Source organism: Thunnus maccoyii, chromosome 11 (genome assembly GCF_910596095.1).
Source record: "Thunnus maccoyii chromosome 11, fThuMac1.1, whole genome shotgun sequence".
NCBI lineage: Eukaryota > Metazoa > Chordata > Actinopteri > Scombriformes > Scombridae > Thunnus > Thunnus maccoyii.
This window is the reverse complement of record NC_056543.1, coordinates 16,141,121-16,160,549: the sequence shown is the minus strand read 5'-3', so window position 1 is coordinate 16,160,549 and position 19,429 is coordinate 16,141,121. Positions and strand designations below refer to the sequence as shown.

The following is a 19,429-nucleotide window of genomic DNA, read 5'->3' as shown; positions in this document are numbered from 1 at the left end:
ACAAAGAAGCTAACGTTAGCTTTAACTTACATTAAACGAGGTAACAGTTAGCTACAAGTTAACGTGAACTTACCTTGGTGTGAGCTTGTGTATATGTAAGTGTATGTCCAGAAAAAGCGGTCATTATATCCTATTTTGATTGAAATCTCTTACAGGGTTTATTGATTTATCGCCGTGCTTAGGCAAGCTCGTTTTCTGCTTTATTAAGAGTCCTTCCGGTGACTTTAGTAGAGCCCGGATAGCTCAGTCGGTAGAGCATCAGACTTTTAATCTGAGGGTCCAGGGTTCAAGTCCCTGTTCGGGCGGTAGTATTTTTTTCCTTTTTCTGCACAACCTGGAAAACAGTATGAACGCATAGATTGTGCGATAGTTACTATTCTGAAATAATCAGCACAACGTAACATGTCAACTGCTCGTAAATTGAGCTTCAGTAGAATCAAAACAGCACTCGTGGTGTGTGTATAAGACATCTAAAGCCTTAAATTGCCCTAAACCTCTGCCAAACATTAAACCATTTAATTTAAAGCTAGTCATTGAACTGGAACTATTATTACACACAGTGAGACCTCACATTATCTTGCCGTAGGAGTTGTTGTTTATGAAAGAATCTAACTAATTTGGGGATTAAACTCACTCACAAACAAATAACAGCAACTCTGTAATTTAAGAGATAATCATGGGTATTATCTCAGGACAGCGATTGGGAACACATATAAAGCTAGGTGTTAGTGCAGGTAAAATGGCAACAGTGAGGACACATCTGACTGGCAAAGATGGAGCGGATTATCCTCATATGCATGGTATCCACCTGCCTCTCCGTCGTACATGCTCAGGTAAGTAGACATGGGAGCGGAGTGGGACTGTGATTTTAAATTCAACAGAATAACAAACAACTGTCTTCTTTCTGTTTCTTTTTTGCAGAAGTTTTTTTTCAACCCAAAATGGGGCCCCAGAGGCTATAAAGGTAAATGCAATTTGGACTTGCTTGAAAATTTAATTTGTGACTCAATTTGTAGAAACAAACACACTGTATTACACCTCTTCTTTTTAAGAGCATGAAGAGCATGGAGATGGGACGGCAATGGATGAAATTATTAAAGCTAATGAGTTCCAAGGTAATTTGCGCACGTTTTTTTTGCTTGATTTAATTCTTTTGCAGCTTCCACAACATACTGTAACAAATTAGGTCCTGTTGCTCTGTCTAGAACAATTAAATTTCCCCTGATTTCTGTCTTAGCCTCACGAATCATAGACGGCACTACCAGTCTCAGAGAGGGAGACATCGCCGTGTCTTCTGGAAGGCGCTCCAAAGTCTGCTTTGCACGCACCTGCCTCTGGTCTAAGTCTGTGGATGGACATGTCTACATTGCATACAGAATGTCACCTGAATACTGTATGTTCTTTACAGTCTGATACTTTTTGAGATTCACCATTGTGTTATTCGATTATTTATAGACTCTATGTGCCCTGTGTATTCTGTTTAAACAAATGAACAGCTGAGATGGAGACAAAGATGATAAAGAAAGGAATGGAGAACATAGAGAAAGATACCTGTGTGCGGTTTGTTCCCCGGACTCACCAGCGAGACTACATCGACATCCAGCAAAAGTCCGGGTGAGAGCTTTTGCTTGGAGAGTTTGATTGCATCTTGTAATAGACCTGATTTCAAATGTGGCTTGTTTGGATAGTTGGAGGGACGTGGAATTGTCTTAATTTTTATTTCAGTTTTAGTAGCAGCAGATTTTAGAAAAACAAGTACAATTGAAATGGATAAATCATTAACTTCAGGGAGTGTTGTTAAGTCAGTTGCCATTTTGCTTTCCTCCCAATCATGAAGTTATTCTAATCATATGTGCTGTGTCTATGCGTGCATGTTAATCCAGGTGTTGGTCCTACCTTGGTTCACGTGGTGGAAGACAGACTGTGTCTCTCCAGAGCCCCAGCTGCTTCAGAATTGGAGTGATTTCCCACGAGTTCATGCATGCCCTGGGCTTTGTGCATGAGCAGTCGCGCTTCGACCGGGACAACTATGTCACCATCATGTGGCCAAACATTTGGAGGGGTAATTTCAAAGGGGCGGGAAGGGGGGTGGCATTGGAGAGTGAGATCTCCACGAATGGAAAATTAAAGAATATTTATAATTAACTGTATTTCTATAGCAGGTTTCAAAACAAAGATGAGAGATGCTTTATGTTGTAAACAAACAACAACAATGAAAATGTATGCAGACAAATAATAAATATAAAATATTTCCCAATTTCCAACAGATCGCTTGAGGAACTTTGAGAAATTCAAGACCGACAATTTGAACCTACCATATGACTATGGCTCAATCCTGCACTTTGGGATGTAAGTAATAATTTGATGTAGATCGCTAGATATCTTATAATGTGTTTAATGTATCATATTGTAATATATAATATGAATATGTTTAGGTATGCCTACTCTCAGGATGGGGAGCCAACCATCGTTCCTAAGAACAGCAAAGACATAAAGTTGGGCCAAGCATCGTCTCTCAGCCACATTGATAAGCTGAAAATCAACAGGCTTTATAAGTGTGGTTGGTACCAAATATCCTGAAATAACATACAGTAATTATTTAAGAACTAGTAACTTTTTTTTGATTTGTCAGACTGCAAAATATACTCTTGAATAAGCAAATAATACTAGAGATGACCCTCCTGATTTCATTCTGTCTCTCTCCTCAGGTGACAAAGACGAGTACTGAAACTGAACTGAGGTGAAACAGGAGTGTTCTCAAAGCGAATCCAACAAAATGATATTAAATCATGGAAACAGTTACAATAAAGATTGATTCAAGCTTTCTACCGGTATCTCCCCTGTGTGCATTCAATCTTGAGTGTTTAAATAAGAAGTGTCTCATGAGACAAACTCAGCAGGTGTGCACTTTGTTTGTAGTAAAGAGAATAAAGGAGTTGAAACACTAGATAGCTTGGTTTAAAGTTGTCAATTGTCCACCCAATATCTACAGCATAAGTCATCTCATAAATCAGTAAGAGATGACTTAAATGTGAAGAAGATATAATCCTACTTGCGTGCATGCTTGCATACATATTTAAAGCAGGGTTAATGTGAAGGAAAACTGAAGAAACTTGATTAAGTATCCATCCTTGTGCCCTCAGCTCAGATATCTACATGTTATAGTACCAACGGTGCTGCAGTAACCATGGAGACAAGTATTCATAAACTGCTAACACTGGGATTCTTCCCTCAGTCAACACCCTTCAAATTGGCCCCCTGATAAAAATAGAAATAATATTTGGAGAAGGATAGGTTTTTGTTTTTATATATTTACCTATGTGACAAAATGATTGTTGTCAGCATAGTTATCAGCCGATAGTTTATCACAAAATCACTGGTTGCCAGCTCAGTCAAACACAAATTGATGGTCTGTTGCACTGGGTGGACGGTTATTCATTCTCCTGATAGCAACTGCTGAGTTGTAGCAATCCAACAGCAAAACACCTTTAAGTGTCTCATTTCTGAAAGTGCTGAATCTTAACATGCGATAAGTACAGGGCACAAGTGAAGGTCAGCGTCGGGACCACCTGTTACGGATCAGCAGTGGACTTGAGTTAATTACATACACTGGATGATGAGGGGTCTTAATCATGCTTCATCACAGAATATGTGCCCAATCAGTACAGAGCACAGGAGGAGAAGTGGGTATATAGATTCGTTGGAGGTGAGGAGTTCATTGAGCTCTTGTGTTGGAAGACTGCGGGCTGAACCTCAGTCTGAACCACAACAATGCATTCTACCGTGATGCTTCTGTGTGTTTTGTTTGGCTTGCTGACCCAGGCGTACGCTCTACCTGTTAAGGTCAGTACCAAGAAAAATAATTTTAGAGCAAATACCCCTTTTAGCCTTGTCATGCTTTGCAGCCAAAATATAATATAATGCACCCTTGTATTGCAGAATTCAACTGGAGTACATGAGGGGAAAGTGAGGTTGAGAAGGAAATACTCAGGTGGGCTCTTGGAGAAATTAAGTTACTATTTTTATACATTTTATCACACATGTAATAAATGATACTCTTGCTGATTTTGGAGACCAGGGGATGACTATTAAAAATCTTTCTCTCTTTGATTTACATTCAGATGAAATTACAGATCATGATGAAATGAATGCAATGGACCAAATCCTGGAAGTCAATAGCAGTAAGTAAGATGTAAATGATACAGAATGGTACTAATTAAAGATAATTACTATATCCTGAACTCAATTAAATGTTTTTTTTTTCTCATCAGGACTGCGAGCCCCCCGAGGACTGTCATTCAGAGATGGCGATATTGCCAGCTCGTATGTACGGAGTGCTATATCCTGCCCTGGCAGTGCCTGTCTGTGGCCTAAATCAGTTGACGGATTTGTTTATGTTCCCTACATCGTCTCTCCACTATATGGTCAGAATCTGCTGATTTACAGTTATAAACATGCTGACAGTTCACATCTGTTTTGTTTAATTCAGCTGTCGATTGTTTTTGTACAACAGACGACATGGACAGAATCACCATAGAAACTGGGATGCAAGACATTTCCTCGGGAACATGCATTAAATTTGTTCCACGCACCCATGAGACCAGCTTCCTCGATATTCAGCCTAGATATGGGTAAGCACGACTCCTGTAAAAGGGTTTCACTTGTAATACCTGCCTTGATTTATATGCATGAGTCTTGTGTGGTGGTTTTGTCACTGTAGTAACTTGAATTTAATTAATTGGATTATTTCTGTTGTGCTCAAAGCTGCTGGTCATTCCTTGGGCAGACTGGAGGAAGCCAGACCCTGTCACTGCAGACTCCTGGGTGCATGTGGTCAGGAGTGGCTTCCCATGAGTTCATGCACGCTCTCGGCTTCGTACATGAACAGTCCCGCTCAGATCGAGACCACTACGTCACAATTGTATGGAAAAACATCATGCCAGGTTAGGTTAAATAATTTTATCGCTTGCATTCAGTTAACTAGCTTTTTACCAAATGAGTCTTTTCTTAGATTAGTAATTTCACACCTGTCTTCTAATTTTGGTGTTTTGACAGACTATATAAGTAACTTCAGAAAACAGGTGACAAACAATCTCAACAGCCCATATGACTACAGCTCTGTCATGCATTATGGAAGGTGAGCTGCTTTGTCAGGTAACATATAATCATAGTTTGTGTTTTGCTGGGATGTTACTATACCATATACTTTATATATTTTTGATACAGGTATGCCTTCTCTGAAGACGGTGGACCAACAATAATCCCCAAACCAGATCCCTACATTCCCATTGGCCAACGAGATGGACCCAGCGCTCTAGATCTTCATAAAATAAATGTCCTATATAACTGCGGTAAGTGAACTAGCACATACATCAAAAAATCTTTCTTTAATTCAAAACGACTGACCGAATTTTCTCTCTACACTCCATTATAGGTGCCAACGAGTAATTAGATCCAGATGTACCTTCTCCTCTTCTGTCATTTTCTCTTCTGCCAAGCAATAGTTTAAAGCAGCACTTCTGTAATGTAACTAAAATTAGCACTGTGATGAAGCCACTGACTAGTTTTACATGCCTGCAGCTGACAATTAAATCCCTGCCTCCAATCTCAGAATTTTTTTTTTCTATTTTCTACTTCTCAGCTTCTGCCCACTTTAAATAAAGAAAATTAAAGAGTCTGTTTTAACACATCTTTAATGTGATAGATTAAACTGTGTCTTACAGAGATGGGCTACAAATCAGCTATTATATGGATTTTATGATGTTACTTTCAGCTGGAATACACAGTATTACTGAATGAATATTGATTAGAACTGGGGGTTAATTAAAAAAATGTAATTTATTCTTGACCTTTCCCACTGGACTCCCCCTTTTTCATGAAATACACTCCACTGCCATGAAACCCTGTGTCAGCAGCTTCTAAAGAGACAAGTCAAATAAAACAGAGTTTTTGCACCACTGGCCTCTGAGGTTCTTCATTTTCTCCTTCCACTTGAATGAGAGGGCTGCTTTTTTCATGTAGGGTGAAAAAAAAAGTGATCATCCAGTGAGAATCAACTAGCTGCTAAGGAGTGCTCCACACTGAAATTAACAGCCATTACCTTCTCCTTATCCACGTGTTTCTGAGTGTTATTTTCTGCTCTTTACTGTTTTTAAGTTTAGCTGCGGTGGAAGACAAACAAAATGCAGAGAAATGCTGGAAAAGATAGCAGCAACAAACAGTTAACACAGTGGTATGGTGTTAGATGCTTTCATTTCTAGTTCCCATAAGGTGTGAAAAATCTTTTCTCTTCCAAAAGATAGTCTTATTGGCTTCAAGGTGAAAGCAAGAAATCATAAAACAATGATCAATAGTGGACAGACATCTTTTAACAAATAAAACTAAATGATCTGACTTGATGAATATCAATGAGAACACCAGTTAAATGATTTCTAAAATTATATCATAGGCTACTATTTGATAAGTGGCATAACAAAGATTTTTACTCCATTTGCCTTGTTTGTCCTTTTCTAAATCCAAACAAAGATGGTAGCTGGACATGACATCTGTTCTCAATTACAATGTGAGCCAAAATCAAATACTTGTATTGGTATAATTTGATGTTTCCTAGCAGTATTTATTTGATTTGTAAAATTAAATTACTTGTTGACATTTTTATTGCATTTTATGTCCTATCTTTGGTCTCTATTCTCAGTTTTTTTGCTTTTTTTTTGTTTTAATTATTGTAGTATAATTGTACTTGTTTTTTTTTTTTTTACCAAACTCATTTGTTTTTGTGATTAATATGAAGGTGTAATTTCTAGTAGAACGGCTTGCTAACTATAACTTCAATTGCTTTCACTTGGTTTAAAGCGAGTAGACAGCTGCAATGACTAGACAATTAATCAAATTAATCAAACAAATAGATTAGTTGATGGAAATAAAATTAATCAATTAATGTTTTTTATTTTAAAGAAAAAAACTGTCTGAACTCTCTGATTCCAGCTTCTCAAATGTGAATGTTTTCTGTTTTATTTAGTCTTACATGATAGTAAACTGAACATCTTTGGGTTGTTGACTGTTATCATTTGATGACGTCATGTTGGGCTTCAGAGAAAACAGAGATCAACGTTTTTCACCATTTTCTGGATCAAACGACTAATCGATTAATCGAGGAAAATAGGATAATTGGATAAATCAGTTAATCGGATTAATTAGAAGATAATCGTCAGACGTAGTCTTAAGAGCTTGTGAATGAGAAACATAAAGGTTTATTATGGTCAGGTGGCCGCGGTATGGCACGTATCCCATGGCAACAGGCCTGAGTGAGGGACACACACGCGCACACATACATACACACACTGTAGGTATATAGGTTAGCTGGCTAGCAGCAGACAAAAAAATCTGTTGTTTTTGAAACGTTTACTGTCACAAAACATGAGTGAAAACGACAAATGTTACTGCGAGCGGGTACGTATGAGCTTTGGTGTTTTAACGTGGTTTATGGAGATATAGTTAGTTAAATGACTGTTTAATGAAACAAATGTTAACAGTCTTTACATTGTTTTGGCTAATGCTGGCTAGCTAATGTTAGCTTGCTGTCTCAAGTTCCCGTCGAAAACCGTTAAGTTGTTTTCTAAAGTATTTGTATTTGTCATGTTAATTTTGATTAACTGATATTATATTGACAAATTATGTCCCTGTAAATCTATCTGTTATAGTCGGAAGCTAGCTTTTTAACTTAATGTTAGCTTTAACTTTAATGATAGCTAGACCTTAGGCCCCGTCAGCCAGTGATGCCAGCTTCAGCCAACTCAGGTTTTAAAACCTAAAACTTTACATTATATAAGTTATATATATAATCAAAATATTTTGCATAATGAGGGTATTAGCTCCTGGTGGAAGAAGTAACGTTATTCACGTTCTTTATTGAAGTAAAAGTAGTCAACGTTACAGCAATGTAAAAATACTCCATTACAAGTAAATGTCCTGCATGAAAAATCCTACTTAAGTAAAAGTACATTAATATTAGCAGCAAAATGTAGTTAAAGTATTGCAGTAATAGTAGTGGTTTGGTCCCTCTGACTGATATATTATCATTTATGGCATCATTAGATTATTAATACTGAGGCGTCAGTGTGTAAGCAGCATGTTTCTGTTGTAGCTGCTGGAGGTGGAGCTAATTTCAACTACTTTATATACAGTTAGTTAGTTTAGTCCAGTGGTTCCCAACCTAAGGGTCCGGCCCCTTCAAAGGGTCACCAGATAAATCTGAGGGGTTGTGAGATGATTAATGGGAGAGGAAAGAAGAAAAAACAAAGTTCTGATACACAGATCTGTTTTCAGTTTTTGGACTTTTTCTCTAATCTTTGATTTTTGATGAAATATTGGATCATTTGAACATTTATTGAAATGAAACCATGTGAGAAGTTTAGAGGGAAAAATCACTATTTGGTGAAGCTGTTAACAACTCATAGACATGTGAAATGTGACCCCGACTACACACTGTGTTTTGTAAGACGTCAAAAACCAAAAAGGTTGGAAACCACTGGTTTCATCTTTAACAATTTGTTATATTTTAAAAGCTTGTTATCTTATCCATCGTGTCAAATTTTCATCTGAAAAGTAACTAAAGCTGTCAAATAAATGTTGTGGTTGTAGTAGAAAGAACAATATTTCCCTCTGAAATGTAGTGGAGTGGAAGTATAAAGTAGCATCAATTGGAAATACTAAAGTAAAGTACAAGTTCTTCAAAATTGTACTTAAGTCCAGTAATTGAATAAATAAACTTAGTTACTTTACACCACTGGTATTAGTGATATGTTTATTATCTAACGTTAAATGGAAATTTAATTATTTGCAAGGATAACTGTAGCTACATTGGCTTTCTTGGTTACTCTGTGCGATGTTGTTTATGTAAGTCAAACGACATAAAGGTTTTAAAATGCTTCAACAGTTTAAAACAACAGCCTCAAGAATTCTTCTTATTAATTTGCATTAACTCGCACACTCAGCCCTTAACGTTATACTTTATGTTCACCTTGTTTGAAAACAGGTTTGATTCATGCTCTCTGTCAGTGCGCTGATCAATTTATCTTTATCTTTTAAAGTTGAAAACAATGTACTGTAGTGTGTGCACCATTTACTGTACTGTGCAAGCTGCATCCAGCATGCATAGGCCTAGTAGGCCAGACGATGATGGCGTTTCTATGTTTGTCTTATGTGCCTTTGTTTTTTTGCATAGAAAGCCAAGGACATTTTTGGTTTAGTCCAGGTCTGAGCTGTTAGTTTATAACAACAGATTAACTGATTATTTTTTCTGTGTATATTTGAGGAGGACACTTCATAAAAACCTGTTTTGAACTAGCTGGTTCTCTCTCCAGGGGCAGGGCGCTTGTTTCTGTGAAAAGTATTTGTTAAACAAAACTTTTCTTATAAATACTGTTGCCCACATTGTCTGTAGACTTGACGTGTGCACAGGCTTGCTAAACGAACAACCCAAAACATTTACCAGCCTCTACAGTGTGATTATCTAAAACTGATCTCATGCCTTAAAGAAAAAAACACATGATTTAATCCATCACAATTAGTGATTTGGAGAATGTTTGCTGAACATTCAAGAAGAAAGACCAATTTTCTTTTTAGTTTAAATAAATGAACAATACAAGGCTATAATGATTATATATTTGTATGTGCCTTTGTGTCTACAGTTTCTGTCAAGAAAATTTTACTTGAATTTTGGTATAGCTACAGTTTATGTGCTAAGGCTTGGCTCTCAAGATTTCACATGCTCTAATTAGTGCTAGTGATGCAAGTCGGTACAAATGAGTGGTAGCAGCATCTTGAGGTCGTCTGGGCTAACTTAAGATGAGAGTTAGTAAGAAAGAAAAAGGCTTTGTTGGTGAGGTTTATTCTTGACTAGACTTAATTCACATTCATTGTCTATTATTGCACAGAGGCCACTTGTCAGGAGTTGTGTTAATAGGATCCAGTTGGGAATTTTCTTGGGGAAAACAATATCTATATTGCAAAAGATCATAGTGATATTAATCATAGTTCATATTATTATTTACCATCTTGTGAATATGTGTGTGTAGGATAACACTGTTTGTTCTGTTTTCCCGATGCAGACGCCATCTGTCATCCTTTCACAGTAGAAACAACCAGCATGGATAAAATAGATGAACATGTGTTTAGATGTTTAAATTTCCATTTCAATAGCAGGTTTTATAAAATTACATATTTATTTATGTCTGCATCCAAGATGCTACATTATGTCTGTGCAAGTGGCTGATGGACATAACGGTGGATGTAGAACCACTGAAAATGAAATGTGTTCAAAACTAACATTGAAGGTTTGTGTGATTTGATCTTAAACCTTCCCGTACATGTCATAAGATCATAATAAGTCATTGAAATTTGAATGAGGGTGCAGTTTTAATTGTAGTCATATATTCTTCATCCTTTTTCATTAAGGTTATGGTTGGACGAAGAAAATGCAGAACAAGTCTCATGTTCATTTTATTTCCAATAAAGTTAAGATGTTCGAAGTTGAATTCAACAATGTGTGCTAAAATATGAGGAGGGAAGAAGTAAAGGCAGTGAGAGATGGGGGAAGTAAGAAGAAGTATAACAACTAAAGAAAGAAGAATAATGTGAAGCTACTGAAATTAAGTTATGAATTAATCTAGATAAGGTCACAGTGCTAAGTAACTTTCTGGTCTTTTACACAACTGATAATTTTATGTTTTTTCATCATGTTGACAATTTATTTAAATTGATTAATAATGATATTGCTGTCTTACTATCCATGGCGAAATCAGTACCATTGTCTTGCATTCTGAATTGTTTTTTTTCTATACTCTTCACAGGATAAAATTTATTCTTTACTACATAGAATTATGTAGGCAAATGTCTGAGTTTGTCCTCTCACTGGTGCTAACAAGGGGTGTGTTGGTGTGTGTGCTCTGCCTCTAGGAGTTTGCGGGGCTCAGAAGTCGGCAAGCCGCTCACCTTCTCGTTTGAAACAAGGCCAAAGTCGAAATCTGGGTGAGTGACAATGTTTAGGGAGTTACAATGACACAAAATGACTAGATATGTCATCACTGGTCCATCTAACAATGCAGTTGTAGAGAAATTGAATGTGAATAACCATAGAACCAATGTGAATGTGGAAGTGTTGCTTATTTCTATGCAGGTCTCATTCCCACCGTGTCTCACGCAGACACTACAGCCAATCTCGCTCCCGCTCAAGGTCCTATTGTTGCCGTTCTCGCAGTACAGTGGACAGCATTGGCACCGAAGCCACAGCCGCTCACCCATGTCTAATCACCGCAGGCAAATCAGCAACTGCGTAAGTGTTCAATGGCCTTTGTTTTAAATAGCCAGTCAGCATTGCCTGCGTTCTTCTTGAAGGAATATGAATATACAGTATGTAGCTCAGTTCTTAAACACTACTAAATACCCATTTTTCTGTCTATACATTCATCTTTGACACCCTCTCCTGCTCTGCAGTACACGCTATACGCAAAGCTTTTTTAAAAACATTTTTACTCCTGTGGATCAATCCAGGTTGTTGGTAGAAGTGGGCAAGTAGCCATTACTGCTGTGGCACCTCACCAGTGAAACTCCGTACAACACTGTAATGTATGTAAAGTACTTTAGTAGTCCTTACTAGTCCTGTACAAGCAGTTGACATTAAAATAAATGGTATATAATCTACAAAACATCAACTTTTCAACAAAATTTGGACCAGTTTTAAAATATGGGTTTGTCTTTTCTGGAGTCTTTTCTTTGGAAAAAAAACAGAAATTAAGAGCTACAATCATCTGCTCCATGAAATCATAATAAATAATCATTGAGTATGTCAATTAAAATCATAAGTTAGTAAGTAATTCCTGCTGGGTTTAATTAGTTACTCCACACAGCACTTTCACATCCAGACCGTGGAGGTCGGACAGAAGCTCATCAATATCTCTGCTTTTTACGCTAGATGTAAATGTTTTCTGCTTCCACTCTGCCACTGCAGTAATGTAGTAATGAGTTCTTGAGAGCAAAACACATGAATCAGCTGCGTGATTTGTCTGTAGACTTAGTTTGATGTATGACAAAGAAACACAGCTGTAAAAAAAAAAAGGACACTACCAATGGTTGATTGTGTAATCAATAATCAATCAACCCTTTAATGTCTTTAAAATTGCAGACCAATCCAGATCCAAACTGCTGCCTGGGATTGTTTGGTCTCAGTTTGTACACCACAGAGAGGGATCTAATGACAGTCTTCTCTAAATACGACCCCCTGGCGGATGTGTGTATTGTGTATGACCAGCTGTTGAGGCACTCCAAGAACACGATGACGCTGGAGATATAAGAATACTAGTTGACAAAGACCCCTGTCGCACCTGTACTTGAAATATTTCCAGAGTGTACAGAGATAATTTATCTTTATTCATTTTCAGGCAAAGGAACGAGCCAATGGCACAGAGCTGGATGGAGGCAGAATCAGAGTGGACTTCTGCATCACAAAAAGACCTCACAGTCCAACCCTGAAGTATTCTGAGTGTTTGTGGATTAATAAGATACGTTAACAAAAAAACACACAGTTCTCCTGTTAAACAGTTATGTTCTGATGTACAGTACTTTTTACTATTTTTTATATTATTATTAATTATTATTATTTAGATCTAATCCATTAAGAGATGAATGCTCAAAGGAGACATTATGCTTTTTGTGATTTTCTGTCATTTTTATACTGTTATGATATCAGATGTCTATGTTTAACATGGTCAAAGCCTCCGGAGCCAGAAGCTGGCCAATCAGAACAGAGTGGGCTCATCAGGAGGGGGGCCTTAAAGAGATGGGAGCCAGAGCGACCCGTTTCAGAAAGAGGCTGAACTGAAGGGAACATAATATGTCCCCTTAAAATAAAAATTGAGAGTGGTCATTTTATACTCTCCAAATAGAGGGCCTTTATGAAAGATCTGTAAAAATGCTTTTGCCCATTAGAAACCAGTATTATGTAATTTATTAGGAAAGCAGGGTTTTAAATGGATACCCAAAGTTCGTCAAAGTGATTAGAACATGGACCTAAATCATCACAAATTCACTTTAGCTCAGCCGCCGGCATTATTAACACAAAACTGTAAAAAGCACGAGTTCAGTCCGGGAGAAATAACACAGATGAGGTGAAACAAAAAAACAAAAATGAAAGAACACAACTGTAAGACAATAAGACACAACTGTAAATCTCATCTTGGTATTCTCTTCTATGTAGTGGAGGAGGTGGTCTAAGTGGTCCTCGACGCTGTTCACGTGACTACGACCGTGGATATGAATGCTATGACAACAGGGACCACTACACATCATACAGGTGACTATCTCAATCTACTAGCAGTCCTCCTGCTAATATTATTATTATTGAGAAAATGAAGTCCAAGGGTATTTTAGTTTCCTGTTTAGTTTTTCGTTTCACATACTCTGAAGACTAATTAATTTTGTCTTGTTTCATCACCGTACTGCAGAGGGACTTGAAGGTCTCACCCCAGATCACGGTCTTATTCTCCTCATAAGTTATTTTTATAAATGATTTGCTGTGCTATTGAAGCCTTCAGCAGGTAACAAGCTGAAGGTTTTTCTAATGACATTTGTTTCACAGGTGGCTATTGAACGTTGCTGTCAATCAAAACCCCTGTCTCTCTGCCAGCACACAAAGGAAATGTTTCTGTGTGGTAACTTATTCATTTCTGAATAAATCTTCTTCCTTAAGGTGGTCGCCGCACTTCTCATGATGTACGTGACTAGTCTGGGAAACTTTGTACTGATCAGTGGTGAAGCAGTGGCATTTTATATGACTCAAACTGCCTCCTAAGGGTTTTAATTTAAATGTCTAGGTAAAGGTTATATCAATGTTTTTCCCCCCCTTTTTGTATATGCAATGAGTGAAAATTAATGTTTGAACAGATTAAAGGGAGATGTGATTTTTAACCTTGACTCATGTCCTTCCATACGCACACGTCTACATGGTGTTTTTGTCATTGCAAGGCAATAGAAAAATGAATAATGATGACGACAAAACATGAGCTCACATAACGAGTCTCAATAAATTATAAAATTAGTCAAAATGTATCCAAGCTACTCTTTAAGCTCGTGTATATCACTATGTACAAATATTCTCAAAATACATTCAAACTGATCATTTTCAAAAGGTTTCTGTGGAAAAAATACCTAGAAATAGCCCGTTACTTGAAATAAACTAGAACATCAAATAAACATCATTATAAATACATAATTTATCCAAGTTTTATCAAAAAAAAAACCTGAGGACAATTGAATGGATATGGCTAAATGCATTAGTAAAGTCCTAGATTATCTAATAACCCCAGGGGAAAATATTACAGAACTGCATATTCTCTGAGCCTGGTTCCCGATCTCTGAATCTTTACCCACATCTCTGATCTTTTTTACCAATTCAGACAATAATCGTTGAACAAAACGGCAATTCACTCTGATTATACGATTACTATTCCCTCAATCGAAAGCCATAAACCTCCGATTTAAATGCCACTGCTTGTCAGTCGAGCAGGCACAAGTTTAAACTGTAAGGGAAAAAAAAAACATTGATGCTTTGTTGACACTCTTTATAGTCTTTGAGCAGACTGATGAGGACAGCTAATCCAATAGTAAATTTAGCAAATCAAGTTCATTTCACTAAGTACCGCTGTTTAAACTCACCGTGTGGTGTAGCAAGACCTGCCTTGAGGGACTACGTTGAAGTCTAACATCTACCCCTACTGGTCACACAAGAGACCAAACTTGTTCCAGCATCTATGACATAAGAGTGCAGTACATGACAAACTCAGTGTCCTATTGGAGCTGTAGTTTATAGTTGTGTAGTTTCTTTTATTATTATTATTGTTATTTTTTAAATTTTGGTGGTGAAAAAAGAAGTCAAATCTTTGGGTTAAAGAAAAGCAGTAAGAATAGGCTGTTTCTTTAAAAGGGTTACTTCACCCAAATGATTAAAAAAAAACATATTTTGTCACTTTTCTCTAGTGTACCCAGACATGAATATCATTTTTGTTTTAATTGTCCAGGTTTTGCAGTATCTATTTCTCCGTTTACTCCAATATGAAGGAGTTGAGTGGAATTTCATTTGTGAAGCTCACAGCACAGAAAAATGTTTTCTTTTTTGTAAAATGGGTGAACCAATCCATTAAATTTAAGTTTCATAATATTGGCAATAAAAAGTATTTATTTCCTGTAGGAAAGATACTGATGCACTAATTTATATTTTGTAGTTTAAAACTATAACTATATTTATTGCCATAAGCTTTTAAGCATATTTTTTATATGTAAATCCATATTCCTCAAAGTAGTTGCTGTAATGTAGTTAAAGTGCATTACAAGCAGTAATCTAACAGAAAAGGAAATAATAGTTTAAACTGCTAATTCCTTAAAACCACTCTCATGTGCAACACTTGAGTAAATAGTTACACTTTAGTGAATTGCACAATATAACCTACCTTTGAGACATTTTAGATATTAATATTAAATGTAAAATGTGCCATGTCTCTAAATTAAAGGAGATTTACTATTTGGAGAGTAAAAAGCATTTAAAATCATTAATAAAATACAGTAAATAGTGTTGCAGATGTATCAATTTAGAGCTAATACGAGTAGTATCCACTGAAATACTTGTGAGTTATAAGATAAATCAGGTGATCCAGCATTTTTCACCAGTCTTCACATCAGACCAACAGCAGTCACAAGCTGACCACACCTTGGAAACTACATAAGCGAATTTATTTCCCTCTTTTTTTTTTTTACCACAAGTCTTCATTTATGTGTATGTCAGTGTTGTTTGTTTTGGTCAGCAGTTCTCTTTTCTTTGTAACCCCCCCTCCCCTTCCCACCCGCCCCAGATGTCACATCCCCTCCAATTCCAGTTCATTCTCTCTATTTCGGAGTGGAAATCATTTTTGGTAGGTTGCCTGATTTTGTCAGCATGCTGGATGTAACATGTACAGGAAAGGATGTAAACAAATTCAGAGTGTGTAGTTTGGGCATTTTTCTTCTCTGGGTTTTTACCACTTAACAACAGACAAAACAGTAAAATATGGCTGCTATTTAAAAGCAATGACGTACAATGTCAAGGATTGTAAAATGAATCTATAGACAGATGCTTCATTGATCCTGGAGGAAATGTAGGCATGGTAGTGTGATGGTAATGTAATAGTTATAATATATAATGCAATAGGTTCAGAGCAGTAAATTAGTTTTGTAATTCCTGGCTCATTTTTTCTGAACTCAGATCTGAATGAGTCTCAGCTGGCAGTGGAAAAGGTTTGCAACAACTGTGTTAGCATGTCATCAAGAAAGTAACTAAAGAGCTGTTTTGTAAATAGGCCACAGCTTGGACATTCCTCTGTTCACGCTGACGTAAACAAGGAGAGGAATGGTCACTCCTGCTGCTGGCAGTCTCTTCACTACAGTAGGGTGGCAGTAATGTTCCAAGGCACAGGCGAGTCACATGTAGAGACACTCAAGTGGTTTAGGCAAAGGCTCCTCCCCTTGGTAACTAGTGTAGGTACAAGAAGACACAGGCTACACATCCATGCATGAGCACTGCTGCAGCCTCGCCAAGAACAAGCCCTTCTTTTATGTTCCAGCTTTTGTTTTACACAAAAAAAATCCACCTCACTCTCAAACACACCCACGTGCACACACCTACACCACAACCACCATAAAAAAAAAAGAAGAAAAAAAAAAGATGCTATAGTATGTCTGTGGCCTGTCTGAGCTCTGACACTGCATAAAGGGCATGTAATCAATGCACAGACTGCTTTCAGATAAAATAAAGGCCACGAATCCTGCTTCTTCTGCATGTCAGCCTTTTTAAAAAAAAAAAAAAAAATGTCTGCTCATGTTTACATGTTGCAGTTGGATCTGTATCAGCACTGTCCACAGGTTGAAATTAAAAGTGAAAGTGGCATCTCCTAAAACAACTCTGAGGAAATGTGAAAAGAGCGTTAGCTGCAGGTCTATGTCTTCTACCCTCACTGGGTCCCTCTGATCAGGATGCAGGGGACCCCCAGGAAAATGTAGAATATTTAATTTCCCTGTTGCTTTGCACAAGGACAAAATGTACAAGGATGTTGATTTTTAGGTTTCACTTTCCTTATTGTTATAAACCTTTATTAGAATATTGTTTTTCTTTTTTAAATGCAATCGTAGCAAAATGGAATAATCATTGATATCATTGCAGAAGTTTTCTTAAATTATGGGATAATATCATTAACAGTTTTCCGTACATGGGTGTCTCTCAGCGAGGTTTGGACCCCCCCCCCCCCCCCTCCCCTGCACGCACAGCTCCAATAATCCATGTTTCTAAGTGGCTCATAAATGAATAAAAGGCAAACAGTGCGGATCAGTGACACTGTTTGAATCGACAAGTACAGCGACAAAACGACTCGATTTTCCACACAGTAGCCTTTTTCACTCCCCAGCCTGGAGGGACCCAAAGGCACGGCCCTTATTATGATTTGATGAAATAAACCCCTCTGCCTTCTTTAAGCCCATCCCTTTGCTTGAATGTGATCATCATGCCACTTTCATACCCTAATGCACTTTCCACGCTGGGGGAAACCATGAGGGATCCCGCATGTACCTCCAAACATTTTTTTGGTGATTTTAGGGGAGATTTTATTTAGAGGCGGCGCTTGTTGGCTGTGGAGTAGTGTCGTAACGACACTTTTTTTTTCTCCCAGTCCCTGTTAAAAGAGTTTGACCAGGACCAGAGTTGGTGCTGGGGGGTTGCCTATAGCTTAGTATTTCATAGGGGGGTAATTGCTGCGTTTTTTTCCCCATCAGCTTTTCCTTTTTTATTTTTTTATTATTTTTATTTTTTTCTACTTATCTGAATATCGTCACTCTCTCTCACACACTTTAGGACCTGATACCCCTTCGAGATTTTTTTTCCCTCTTTCAGATCATGAACAAACTATATGTTGGGAATTTAAGTCCTTCGGTCACTGTCGAGGACTTGCAGCAGCTCTTTGGGGAGAGGAAGCTGCCAGTGGCCGAGCAGGTCCTGCTGAAATCCGGCTATGCTTTTGTGGACTTCCCCGACCAGAACTCGGCCATAAAGGCTATAGAGACTCTTTCTGGTAAGTGTGGATTTGATAAGTAACACGGGTGATGCTGCGGTGACAGGGGGAAAAATTCACAGCGAGTCAAACTGCAAGAATCAGGTTTTTTTAAAAAGCACAATAGATCAGAGGGTCCGAAATGTGAAATATTAATCATTGCTTGTATTGTCTCTCTCTTTTTTTGTGCTCGGGACAGTGATTGCGATCACATCCGTGTGCCATCAGAGTTTTTTAGATGAACGCTCAGTCATGCACGCTCCAAAAAAAAAAAAAAAAAAAAAAAAAAGGATAAATTATCGATCACAGGACACTCGGGGCTTTATGGTGCCCGTTTAAGAAAACACGAGCCGTCGTAACGCATTTACGCACAATAACCTATATTTTGGAGATTCCGATACTGTGGGGCGCTACTTTGTAATCACCCGCTGGAATGTATGGGATGGTCTGATGGTTCGGGTAGGCATAATTATTTTTCACTTATTTTTTATCTTGATTTTATTGAAGAGAGCAGAGCGAAGCGACCGCGGAAAACTTGTCAGATCCATGTTCCTCTGGTGTCTGGGTATGTTTTTACGAGGTGTCTTGGAGGTGGGTCATGGGGGTCCGGAGGAAAGAGCTAATAAACAGGTAGCTGAGGGGGGACGAGGTGAGACGCTAATTCCGTGCTGCGCCAGGCAGGCCACTCGTAATAGTAACGAAAAGCCGTGTTCAAGCTTTCGCCGAGGAGCGCTTCAAATTCAACCCTCCGAGCTGGCTCAACACGGAGAATTAAGAAACACCTACCTACAATAGAAAGAGTCATTCTTCTTTCAAACCTTCTTTGATGTTGCATTCTTTACTGAGAGCAGGAAAAAAAATACCCCTCATTGCACTGTGAGGGTTGTGGGAGTGGAAAGCATGGCTGCCTATTTCCCTCACACACTATATAAGCTTATCATGCTTCATTTTGGCGCCGACTCCGTCTATTGTGACCCACAAAATGTCACATTGTGGACGTTTTAATCTAAACATACCCTGTTTATCCGCCGCCCTGCGCACAAACGCGCCCGCGTAAGGTTACTTTTTTCATGGGGTTGGCTGTTTGAATGGAGACGCACCTACTTGGTGAAGTGATTCAAAGTGTTGCTGTGGCCCTACCAGCTTGCATTGTTACTTTCATGACACAGCTAATGTTACACTATCAATTTTCGTCCCTACAGGTAAAGTTGAATTACACGGAAAGGTGATAGAGGTAGACTACTCTGTTCCCAAAAAACTAAGGTAGGCCTACAATCTGGCACACACACACACACACACACACTCAC

General features: G+C 37.9%; 3 protein-coding genes and 1 non-coding gene across 9 annotated transcripts in view; all 4 read left to right on the top strand.

Annotated features, from left to right (window-relative positions):
- The first annotated feature begins 232 nt into the window (after positions 1-232).
- Positions 233-305, top strand: trnak-uuu. The gene has a single exon. It is a non-coding gene; the product is annotated as a tRNA-Lys (tRNA).
- Positions 306-365: 60 nt separating this feature from the next.
- On the top strand, positions 366-2,834 carry LOC121907633 (hatching enzyme 1.2). Of its 2 annotated transcripts, none has more exons than XM_042427301.1 (9): positions 366-833; positions 922-964; positions 1,053-1,115; positions 1,238-1,393; positions 1,497-1,614; positions 1,884-2,062; positions 2,268-2,349; positions 2,436-2,560; positions 2,709-2,834. In XM_042427301.1, the coding sequence occupies exons 1-9, from the start codon at positions 774-776 to the stop codon at positions 2,726-2,728; spliced, it is 846 nt and encodes a 281-aa protein (XP_042283235.1). In that variant the 5' UTR covers positions 366-773; the 3' UTR covers positions 2,729-2,834. The 2 variants fall into 2 exon arrangements, with proteins under 2 accessions (XP_042283235.1, XP_042283236.1); XM_042427302.1 differs by having other exon boundaries at positions 2,436-2,591.
- A 102-nt stretch (positions 2,835-2,936) lies between these two features.
- Positions 2,937-6,040, top strand: LOC121907632 (high choriolytic enzyme 1). The gene is made up of 9 exons (XM_042427300.1): positions 2,937-3,843; positions 3,940-3,991; positions 4,122-4,181; positions 4,272-4,424; positions 4,514-4,631; positions 4,765-4,943; positions 5,056-5,137; positions 5,227-5,351; positions 5,435-6,040. The coding sequence occupies exons 1-9, from the start codon at positions 3,772-3,774 to the stop codon at positions 5,446-5,448; spliced, it is 855 nt and encodes a 284-aa protein (XP_042283234.1). The 5' UTR covers positions 2,937-3,771; the 3' UTR covers positions 5,449-6,040.
- Positions 6,041-7,105: 1,065 nt separating this feature from the next.
- The window catches only part of igf2bp2a (insulin-like growth factor 2 mRNA binding protein 2a), a 64,871-nt gene continuing 52,547 nt past the window's right edge, over positions 7,106-19,429 (top strand). The window contains exons 1-7 of one of the 5 annotated variants that reach the window (XM_042425936.1): positions 7,106-7,449; positions 10,957-11,028; positions 11,177-11,332; positions 12,438-12,529; positions 13,253-13,348; positions 17,966-18,143; positions 19,325-19,385. In XM_042425936.1, coding sequence (XP_042281870.1) covers positions 17,969-18,143; positions 19,325-19,385 — 236 coding nt within the window. In that variant the 5' untranslated portion in view covers positions 7,106-7,449; positions 10,957-11,028; positions 11,177-11,332; ... (1 more) ...; positions 13,253-13,348; positions 17,966-17,968. Of the gene's footprint in view, positions 7,450-10,956; positions 11,029-11,176; positions 11,333-12,437; positions 13,349-17,965; positions 18,144-18,472; positions 18,582-18,653; positions 18,688-19,324; positions 19,386-19,429 lie in introns of those variants that run through there. The other 4 variants (XM_042425937.1, XM_042425938.1, XM_042425939.1 and 1 more) reach the window with 4 other exon arrangements.